Source organism: Thalassophryne amazonica, chromosome 20 (genome assembly GCF_902500255.1).
Source record: "Thalassophryne amazonica chromosome 20, fThaAma1.1, whole genome shotgun sequence".
Lineage (NCBI taxonomy): Eukaryota > Metazoa > Chordata > Actinopteri > Batrachoidiformes > Batrachoididae > Thalassophryne > Thalassophryne amazonica.
This window is the reverse complement of record NC_047122.1, coordinates 65009052-65021078: the sequence shown is the minus strand read 5'-3', so window position 1 is coordinate 65021078 and position 12027 is coordinate 65009052. Positions and strand designations below refer to the sequence as shown.

At 39.4% G+C, this 12027-nt stretch overlaps 1 protein-coding gene across 1 annotated transcript in view; it reads right to left on the bottom strand.

Annotated features, from left to right (window-relative positions):
* Positions 1-228: 228 nt before the first annotated feature.
* khdrbs3 (KH domain containing, RNA binding, signal transduction associated 3) overlaps positions 229-12027 on the bottom strand; it is a 216221-nt gene continuing 204422 nt past the window's right edge. Inside the window, exon 7 of the mRNA XM_034160909.1 lies at positions 229-316. Coding sequence (XP_034016800.1) covers positions 230-316 — 87 coding nt within the window. The 3' untranslated portion in view covers position 229. The remainder of the gene's footprint in view (positions 317-12027) is intronic.

Sequence of the window (12027 nt, the reverse complement as noted above, 5' to 3'; positions counted from 1 at the left end):
GCCCAGCAAAAAATAGCCGACCTGCATTAACCTGCAGCCCTGCTGTCTTCATGTGATGTTTGTATTTTACACTCAGAGTGATAAATGCAACTGGACATATATAATGTTTCTGTTGTTATCATTGCTTGTATTCATTTCACTGGGTGTTGCCAACTTCAACAACAGTGACTCAAGAGGCTGGTTTCAGTTTCTTAAAAAAAAAACCATTGACAAGATAAAAAATCATGACTTACTTTTGTCCTTGATTGCTGTAGCTGTTGTCATATGATTCATATTCCTGGCCATCATAAGCAGCTCCATAGCCGTCATCATATTCCTGATGGAACAAGAATAAAATGTCACAAAACTAATGAAAACATCAAGGAAAACAGCTGCAAATGTGAGGAAAAAATATTGAAATGTGTTCAAATTGTGGCACTGATATATATCTATAGATAGACCGAGCTAGAAGTAAGTCCTAGATATGCCTTGAGGCCTAACTGGTGCCAGATGAGTCTACGACTCCTCTTGGATACATGGGTCCATCAAAGGTTACTTCCACAGCTGAGGTCAGTTTTTTGTTTGGACTGCATTTATATAGCAGTTTTCCATCTGCATCAGATGCTCAAAGCGCTTTACAATTATGCCTCACATTCACCCCGATGTCAGGGCGCTGCCATACAAGGCGCTCACTACACACCGGGAGCAATAGGGGATTATAGACCTTGCCCAAGGGCCCTTAGTGATTTTCCAGTCAGGTGGGGATTTGAACCCATGATCTTCTGGACTCAAACCCAACACTTTAACCACTAGACCATCACCTCCCTGTTCCCTGTTGCAGTTCAGTGGACTGGGACAATGCAGGTGAAATGTTTTGTGCAAGGGTACAGATAAGAAGCATGACCAGGACTCAAATCCTGATCTAGAGCTTGATAGCCCAGTTCCTATCTACTGTGCTACCAGCTACCATTACAAGGGACCAGCAAGGAAACCAATTAGCAACAAGCAGCCTTCAATGACTGTCTTCTTTATTTGATGTTATGGTCATTCTGCAAGTTATCTGGCCCGGATCACATCCTCAAACGTTTCAATCAGCACTGCCTTCGACCATCCTTAACATCCCTGGAATGACTTTGTCACACATGTCAAGGTCCTCGAACAGGCAGAGGTTCGTAGCATTGAAGCCGTGCTCCTGAAATACCAGTTCCTTGGACTGGGTGTGTGACTAAGAGGGAGGAACATCGCCTTTTCAAGATCGTCATGTATGGTGAACTGTCAACTGGCCATTGTGACAGGAGGAGTGCCAAAGGAAGGCTACAAGGATTACCTCAAGACGCACTCAAGTCCTGCAACAACCGTCCCCCATCAGCTGTCAACCATCGCTGCTGAGTGGGACAGCTGGTGTCATACAGTCTACACAACTGTCAGAAATGTTGAAATCATACACCGTGAAGCTCTAAAGAGAAAATGTCGGCAAAGAAAAAGCAGGGTTGGTGCTGCCCTAGAGAATCCAAACCCTGATCAGACCTTTAAATGCCACTACTGCACCCGATCCTGCCTGTTCAGGGATTGGCTTCGTCAGCCATGAGCGGGGCTGCAGTCGACATGGACTCCCTTCTTAATAAATCTTTGCTCATGAAGCCAAATCAAGAATATGTTAAAAGATGTAAAGCCCACTTCCAAAGAAAAAAGTAAAGATTTTACATTTGCTGAAGAGTTTTCCACATTCTATCACACTGGCTTTTAGTAATATGTTGTGATACCAATCAACATATGTCAATATCACACAACATCAATCTCCCGATGTTGTGGCAACGTCAGAATACAATATTGTTACAACGTAATAAAACTGTATTTTGTACTATTTTAATTTCCCCTCAGGAAGCCACAGGAAGTGTATTTATTCACTGACACAAAGCAGCAGATGTGTTACTTGTTGATTTTAACATTTATCATAATAAGTTTGAATATTATATTGAATGTCTACAGTAATATCTGTGTTCATCTAATCTCTGTATCCATTTTTTTAAGTCCAGCATATTTACTATGTTGATTCGACGTCAGATGTCAACATAGATCAACGTTAGATCAACATTATTTGGTTGCTGGGAAGCCACAAAATTTGTGTTTCTTGGTTACAGTACACAAAATTATTTCCTACATTGTTGCTTTGTTTGCAGCAGTGTTCAGTGCCGTAGTATTCAACTTTTTTCTACTTCTGAGCTGTAGAAGAGGATACAGTCAGACCTGGGATGAAAAGTACATATGACATCACCATTTATTCTTATGCAATGTGAGAAAGATATTGCAAGTGGATACACAGCTTTCAGTGTGAAACCTGATACAGTTGTATTCACAACTTTAATTCATGAAATTTGGCATAACATGATTTTATGTTCTTGTTTAGAATCTGCAGACATCCGCTGAAATATTTAATAAGCCCATCAGCCTGAATCATTCTCATATGTACTTACAATAATACAAAAATGATTTTAAGATTGTTTTAACCATCATATTCTGTGTTCCACTAATGCAGTACTACAGTGAGTTCAGACAAACTGCTTCATCGAACGCCTTTCCTTGATGAAGTCTACATGCAACACCATTAAAGTGACATCTGCATTCCTGCTCGTGTCACTGTGTCAACTAGCAACAGCAGGATGTCCAAGATTCTTGCTGTGGCTACGTTTCATCACCCGCCTCAAAAGATGAGCCTCGAACATCTGTTTGTACTCACGCAATCTGCACGTCTACCCCTTCTGCACTCCATCCAAGCCCCCACCAAGTGGAACATCAAGGGAAGCAGTGCCGCCTCCATCCTAATTTAGGATAAATGGGACTTATGTTCTGAAAAGGCATCAACCCCTATAGCGGCACGTCTGTCATCCCCCGTGCACGTCTCGGCTAATTCCAAGTGGCCCTGATTTTCATACTGGAAACTAATGCCAATAAGACTTTGCACCAGGGGTATCAAATCACATTCATACTATTATTATTGTTGTTGTGTGTTTATTATTATTGTTATTATTATTACTATTACTTTTATTACTATTATTGTTGTTGTCATTAAAACAAAGTCACCTGATGAGAAATGTGTTTGTAAAAGCCAAACTTTGAATTTAACCGTTCATCTTTACTTCCAGTGAATGGGTGATGTGCAGAGGAATGACATCCTACTTAGCTCGCACAGTCTCTATGGATAAATCCACTCTCATCTAGCTTCATCACTTCCCCAAATCAAAATATTTAAAATAAATATTTGTAGTAAATTTATTGTTAAATGATGAAGTATATAAATCTCCCAGTTTGCAAAACTAACTATATTAGTAGGTTTGATAAATAAAATATACTTTGATCACCGCTAATAAATTTGGTTATAATCTGTTGAATCATTAGTCTTTCCTTACAACAATTATTGGGAAAATATTGAGAAAGATGCTCCAAGGTGTTTCTAAATTTTCTAAATATAATGCAGTTGCATTTCATAATTGTTAATGCTGTCATTGTGTTGCAGTTCTCTTTCCTTATTTTAGTAAGTTACAGTCTATATGTATATAATATGTCATACAATTGGCTTGGTGCTAGCTTGGCATTAGGTGCTACGCCAAGGCGCTAGAGTGAGCTTAAAAAAACATAGTTATGGTGGTTGAGGACCTGAGTCAGAGGAATGCCTTAAATCAGTGATTAACGATGGATTTAACAATTCACCTATCTTGAAAACGTCACTCTTGTCACATAAGGGCGATGCTAAGGGGCTAATGTTAGCTTGAAAACCTGCTAATGTAATGCTAGCAGGTGTCACATTACGTGATACTAATAGGCTAACGTTGGACTTGTAGAGACAGGCAATGTTTAACACTGCAGGATTTTTAATCCAGTTTACAATCACCTTATTTTTCATTTCAAGATCTTTAATAGTAGAACATTTGAGACAACTGATAATAATAAATAAAAAATAATATTATAGAACTCGCCATTCACTTCATGCAATAAGTAGCAAAAATTAAATTAATCCACACATTAATCATTTATAATGCAAACGCCATGTTAGTAAACATAAGCTAACGGGCAAATTCAAGTTATTGTATGAGGCACAAAGAACTCAGGAGCAAACTGCTTCTTGTCAACACACATGAATGTTTAACTGACTAAATGAAATCATACATTTTAGAACTCTGATACAATCATATCATTTGTAAAACATTGTAGTTCAAGTAGTTGCTCTTTTCTTTTTATTTGTCTTTTCCACATTATCCCAAGTTTTTTCTTCTTCACATTGTCATTAGGGGGTACTGTGTAGAACTTTGTTTTAAAAAAAATGAATTTTAACCATTTCAGAATAACAACGCAGTTGGAAAAGTGAAGCGCTGTGAATTCTTTCCAGGAGCACGGTACATATAGACACACACACATTGTGATTACTGAGGTGAGTACTGACTTGCAAGTGGCTTCACCTGCAAACTGCTGCAAAACTGTCATGAGCTTGAAAGACGCGTCATTTGCAGCAAATGATTATTTATGTGTTTCAGAAACATGCAAGTGCTCTTGTGTTGTGCGTTTTATGTTGGCCATTCTAAACTGTTTCATTGCTGTTATTTTTCATTATCAGTAAGCCATGAAGACAATGAATAATGCAGTTAATGTGTCTCTTAAAATTACAGCGGTGGGGAAGGGGAAGTCACCTCTTTGTGATGTATTTTCTGTGTATGCTCATTTTAATGAATATGAATTACTGCCATTACATTGAAGGCACCGTCTCCTGTTTTCTGATTTATCAGTGGTGGTAAACTATCTGCGCTCATCAGTATTGCTGTAGTAAATAGCACTATGTTGTAGGATGGTACAGCTGGTTAGATGCTGATGCTTGTACCGAGATGAATTAAATGTCATTCATGGATGCCAACAGGCGGTCCATACGTTGGCTCTCCATCCCAATGTCTCTTTAAAATGAAATAAAGTTGACCACACACCAGATATGGAATATATTGGGTTCACACTTGAGCCGGTTCACACTTGAGCCGGTTGGCCAATAATACAGGCTGATATGAATCTTTTCACAAACATATCAGTATCTGAACTGTTTTGCCACTAAGGAATATTTTGCTTGTCTAAATAAACAGTGCAGAAAACATTTGGAATTGGTGCCATTACGTAGTTTTTCAGGCAGAGAGCTCCCCGGCGACATTAACGTCTTGGCCAAATTATCTGCAACAGACAGAGGCACAGCAAACAGCTGATATTCAATGTCAATCAGTGACATTCTAAGTAAAGGTTGGTTATAGTTATAGTTATTTGTAATAAAGTTCATATTATGCTAGAAAACATCAAGCCTCAATTACATTTCTTTGTCCTAAGGGCTTGATAATGAAGTGTTAGGACTTACTGCCATTTTTTGTGCACAGTATGTACACTCACCGGCCACTTTATTAGGCACACCTTGCTAGTATTGGGTAACAACCTCCCTTTACCGTCAGAACTGCCTTAATTCTTCATGCCAAAGATCCAACAAGGTGTAAATAACATTCCTCAGAGATGTTGGTTCATACTGACATGATAACTTCACACAGTCGCCCATTCAACCAGTCTGTCCATTATCCTCTGACCTCTGACATCAACAAGACATTTTGTCCAAACAAGTGCTGCCCACTGGATATCTTCTCTTTTTGGATCATTCTCTGTAAACTCTAGAGATGGTTGTGGGTGAAAATCCCAGTAGATCAGCAGTGTGTGAAATACTCAGATCAGCCCATCTGGTACCAACAACCATGTCACATTCAAAGTCAATTAAATCCTCTTTCTTCCCCATTCTGATGCTCAGTTAGAACTTCAGTGAGTCGTCTTCACCACATCTAGATGTCTAAATGCACTGAGTTGCTGCCATGTGATTGGCTAATTAGTTATTTGTGTTAACAAGCGATTGAACAGATGTACCTAATAAAGTGGCCGGTGAGTGCATATGAGCAGGTGCATCAGTCAGACTGTAGTTCATGTGGAGTGCAATGAAACAGACATCAAAGTAAATGTAAAGATCATTTTTGCCTCCCCGGTTTTTCATTTTTTTTCTTTCTTATTTAAGGTGGTTTTTTTGGGTGGGGGGTGTTCTTATCTTGTCCAACCTTTTTCTGATTTGGGGTTGTAGATGCCTACTTTTGGGAGTTGAGAACAGACCCTTTTTCAGTTTGTGGTCTGATTAGTGCAGCCTGTGAGGTGTTGGTGTTAACATCCTCCTTTCCTCCAGTGGAGGCTCTATAAAGGTGCTGTCCACTCACATTGGGCAACACCGGCTGCTATTAAGAAACACATTAAGCCTTTAACAATGACACGTTATTGCCATTTATTCGACAGGCCGCTCCATAATTGAGTTACAAGTGAGCTGAGAGGAGAAACCTGCTCAGTTTATAAATCACACCACCAAGCTGAAAGTGACATTTGGGATTCTTTACTTTGGCGTCTGACAATAAAAACAGCTTCAAAATAGACAGACTGCGATGACAGCGGAAGAGAAGTTATTAGAATAGCTTGATGCGTTTGCATTGATACAGCGTTTACTCTGGATATCTCGGTGAGCACAATTGCACAACAATACGGCCTCGGCGCTGTGTATCGAGTGCTAAACAAGATTAGCGTGACAGCGAGAGGAGCAGAAAAAGAGAGAGCGAGTGAGCGAGAGAGAGATAGCAGCCCCTAAGTGAGTCTTTCATTTGTATGCCAGTGGATGGCTGAGAGGCGTGTTGTTAAAAGATAAGGACTGGCCTCTGAGGGCACTGAAGACGAGCAGAGGGCCTGGCACCGCATGTTCCTACAGCAGTATCACAGCCGTGCCACTGTGCTCGACAATACCGCTGTAACAGATAGGACGCCGCTGACAACACAGCGCTCTGTTCAGCCAGCAGATTTATTCCCTCCCCACTGTATTAAATCCAAATGAGTCCAGCATCAGCCCGTGTGCACATTACAAGCGGTTCACGGCCTCGGTTGGATGGAAAAGGTGCGACGAAAACTCATCCACCCATCGGAAAACCTTGTACCACCCCCCCTCCCTGCCGCTGCCACGCCCTCCCCTTCCCTCCACTGCATTATGATGCCATCTGTTCAACACAACAACAACAAAAAGCCTGTCCTCCTAAGATGTTTTTTTGTTAAATGATAAAAGCACAATAACACCCCGTGGACATTGCCAGTAGAAAATAAATAATCCATATTCTGCAAGTCTTGGACATCAGTCTTGGTGTAAAATCTCTCCAAGTAGCTACGTGTGTGTCATTTATTTTGCTCTGTCTGCCAGAAAGCTGAACAGGCTAGAATTGGCTGAAGCTTTTCTGCTGCAGGGGTAAAAATACTTCTCTCACTATCAAATTGAGAATGCCAAAAAGGTGGCCCCATGCATCAAGTTGAAGTATAACTGGGTTATGCTTGACAAATTTCCTGTCTCCCCCCGCCGTCAGTTGGACCACCCCTGGTTTGGATCTCATCTAAGCCTTGATTAAAGCCTATTCACATCAGCACAAAGTGTTACCTGGGGAATTCATGTCATTAATGAGTTAGCCCCAGTGCTGAAAAATGAAATTCTCCAATCCGTGGTAGCTCTGATGCAACAGAAGTTTTAATTCTACAGTTTTACACAAGATGACACTGTTTCTTGGCCAGTGCTCTGAGAACTGCCTAATCTTGGGTTGGATCTATTTTTTTTATTTATATATATATTTTAAATGATTATTCCACACCATTAGTAGGCCAAACAAGCAGTTAACCTTCTGAGTTTGAAAGGTATTTCTCAAGTCTCCCATACCTTCAGTAATTCTCCTCTAAGGTACATGTATGTAGTATAACTCCAATGTGCGGCATATCAAAATGTTCAGAAGAATCTCATCTTTCACAATATGTGTCACATATGTGTGTACAATTCTGCATGTTGACAGTTTTTTGGTGATAATTCTAAACAAAATTAAATTAATTTTGTGAAAATCTTTATTGAAAATGCCCCTTTATTCAAGTCTTTGGTTCACAAAAGTGTAATATATGAAGTAAATTGTATATTAATGTAAAGAAATTAAATATCTATGCAGAAATGTCCACAAATATCTGTCATTGGGTGAAAATCAGTTAAGTCCTACAAAAAAGACACAGGTTCATATTTTAACCACAGGTAGCATAAAGGGAAATGTAAGTGAAAATACGATATTTGTGTTTTTATAAATGTCCCAGACATTGTGAGATAGAACAAATTGGCTTCCTTCTGTATATCAGGTGAATAAAATAACAAACTGGGCTAGAAACCTGCAACTATACTTTTTGTATACCTTCTGGGAGAATACATTTATTTTCTGAATACAACAAATTGATATTTTTTTAATGGTAAAAGTTCATCCCCTTAATGAGATCAACTTAAAAAGTTAATGGTTTCCTCCTTGGTCCATACCCCACACTACTACCAGGAATAAAGACAATCAGTTTCGTAGTTTTAGTTTTTTTTTTCTTCCATGACCACACTTTTTTCTCTTTGTCTTCAATCAGAATTTTTAATTAATTTTGTCTAGTTTTAGCATTTGAAGATTTATGACATTTAGTCCAATTTAGTTATTGTTTTGTTTTTTACATGTTTTGACAATTTGTACTTCTTCCTAAATCTTCAAAGTGGTATTTCAACAAGAACATGTCAGTTTGAACTTACATTTACTTCTGAGGAACATTTGGGAACAGCGTAAACACGTGTCATGTATTAAGTAAAATATTATCTCCCAGAAAAGTAGAAAATGTTGCAATATGTTACACTCCAAAAGAAGAAATATCCTATTTTTCTTTATAAAGTGTTTATCTTTAATTCAGCAACTGCCAACTTATTTGATTTGTGTGTACGCCTTTTATATAGATACTGCATGTGAGGAAGAAGAATATTTTAGAAAAAATATTAAAACACTTTGTTATGTATGGTGGAAATCAAAGGCCTGGTTAATATTTGCATGCGATGCATAATATCCACAGAATTTATAGCACATGCAAATGTCTAAAGGGTAAGTTTAGCTTTCATCTTCTCAACCACCAGATTCACCATTTTTCCATCAGGGAGAGGATGGTACTTCATTTTCTTGTCTTCATTCAATATGAGGAAGTGGCAGAAACATGTGGCAGGACTACTGCATTGTACAGAGTAGGAATTTGTTATATGTGAGCAGAGCACACAGGTGTGTAGTTATAGGCTGTTGTGGTGGAACACAAAAGTAATGAGTAAAGTAACAAGTTACTTTCCTAGAGAGTAAAGAAGTATTTTTTTAAGTTAGAAATGTGTAATGCATCGATGTTTGAGTAATGACCCCAACATTTTTGTATGCAGTTCACTGAAGTGGAACTTTACATCAGAAGAAAGTGTGTATTTGTTAACTGAGGTAAAACTAAAGTGAGAAAAAAAACATCAAACTATTTTAATGTTGCTTCATCCCACAGAGGGGGGAATTCTAAACTAAATAAGTGCTGCTCTGCATGAAAATGGATTTTAAAAAATGTCATGCCACATCAAGACTATTGGGGGAGAGTCAAGGGTAGTGATGGCCAAATGAGGCTTCATGAAGAATTAGCTGGCCACAAGATGGCGCCCTCTTTTCAGAAAGGCAAACTGAAGTATGCTTTTTTGCAGCACAATTTGTTTTCATGATAAGTCACGAAATGTGTCACTTTTTTTGTAGCGCGGTCGCGTTTCAGTCTATTTTAACCCTAATCCTAACCATAACAATAACCCCAACACTAGTCACCCCCCATGTCCGCCTAAATTTTGTGATACTATTAAAAACTAATAGATTAAATCAGTTTTCATGATGCCACTGTGAAAGAGCCAAGCCTGAGTGTTGTGCATATGAAGTCAGAAACCCTCACTCCCCAATGCCAAAAGATGCTCTAGTCACCGACGTGAGAGCCTGTGGGTTTTAGCCTCATGGTTAGAGTTCCTGCATCCCATCAAGGAGACCTTGAGCGACCAAGTGACGATAAAACAATGCAGAGGCTAAACCATCACTTGGTGTGAGGTTTTGAAGAGACAAGCACCTAGTGGACTCAAAACAAACAGCAAATTCTTTCTAAAGCTCTACTTGACCATCACTGGTTGAGGGTAAGTCTTCAGATGAATGTAATACTACACAAGCTATTTAACATCTGTGAATTGGTCTGAGCCCCTTTGTGGGGGTCAGGGTTTAACTGCAAGTTTTGGGTTTTCCCAAATGTGGGAATTGTGAACTGCAGACTGATGTCTACCGGCGCCCTCTCTGCGGTGCTGGTATAGCCTTTTGTGTAAAGGTTGCTTAGTCTCACCTATGTAGTGTTCGTTTCAGTTTTCCTGACATCTGATAGAATATGCTACATTGCTCTGTTTGTAACTAGGGATCCTGTCCTTAGGGTGAACTAATTTCTGTCTCAAGGTGTTAACCGGTTTAAAGTAAACTGGGATTTTGTGCTGTCTGAAGATCAGGTCATTCACATCATCAGCAGAGTCGTCAAGGGAGCCATCAGGAGAGGGTCCGTCCCATCATTAGGAGGGACAGCTGCCCTGTCATTAGGAGGGTGCTAACTAGAGCACAATAGGTGCTAATTAGAGCTATTGTTTAGTTACTAGCCTATAGCAGTCTGCCTCTCGGTAGGAGGGGTCTGGTTAGGTTTAAAACTCCAGCTTTTGTGACTTGTGATTCTTCTCTACAAGAGTCAAGACAGAAGTCAGACCACCAGAGCAAGAATTTTAGCTGAGGAAGCTTCTGCCATTTGAAGCGAAACGTCTTCGCGTCAAGCAACCCAGTCCAGTCAAAGAGTCAAGCTTCTCTACTATGTGAACCATTATTGTAAGGCGCTTTGGGTATCTGATGCAGATGGAAAAGTGCTATATAAATGCAGCCCATTTATCATTTGTGTATCTAGATCCCTTGTGAATTTTTTTCGTACCTACAAAATAACTCAAAATATGTAAAAATTGTTGAATGCAAGAGGTTTTTTAATCACTCCTACTAGCAACTGTCAGTGAGTGTTTCTCGCATGAGGCCTGTTCTGTTGAATGATGAAACTGGCTTCAGAGTGAAGGTGATGTTGTTAGCCCAGTTCAGCGTGTGTCAAGTAACTTCTATCTACACTGTTAAACCGAACACTGCATTTTAATACAATAATTAAGTTAATTTATACCATGGTCAGTGAGAATTCCATTGTCTAACTGGGTGGCATTATTTTCGTGTATACGTCCACATGTAGTTGGGCGAGTAATATCTCTCTGCTCTGGTCGTCACCATAGCAATGTGCAAATCAGTTGGCGCAGATCAGCTGTGTTTTGACAGGTGAATGACGAAAACGCGATAAAACCTGGATTTCCAAGTGAATTTTAACATTTTTGGCCAAAATAAAGTGTTTGAGGAATGGGAAGAGGAGGAAGCAACGAGAAGAACAACAAAAGTAACGGCATAAAGATTTAACATCGGACAAACTGGACAGACTGGATAGGGGAAAAAAGAAGAGAACGGTTGCCAAGGATGAAATATCTTGAGACTGGCATAAATAGTCCCAAATACTTACACATTTTATCAAGTTCTGTTAACTTAAATATTTGTGTGTTAGCTCACTGTGTGGGACCATGGTATAAGCGGATTAAAGTGTTTTCCAGTGTTTTAGACTCCGCGTCGTGCATTCAAACCGTATAATGCACGGCTTCTCTCTCGTTTAATCCTTATGTAACTCAAACTTTGAAAAAAGTTATAGTCACTCATTTCCATCAATTAAACCTAACTCAAAAAATGATTGTTATCATAACAACTCAGTTCCTTTAAGTGCATTTAAAGTTTGGGGCATTTAAGTGTTGGTGATGTAGTTCCAGTGCATTCCATTCACTCATTTTAATTAAGTTTATGTAACGGAGGCCAGCAGGTGTCGCTGTGCATATGTAGTTAGTAAACCTCACTCCCAGCAGTTCAAAAGAATTCTCTGGTCACAAGGTCAGAGCCCTGAGTTTTAGGCTTCTGGTTAGAGAGTCCGCCTTCCATGTCGGAAATCGTGAGTTCACATCCTGAGGGGAGCGAATGGTCGGAG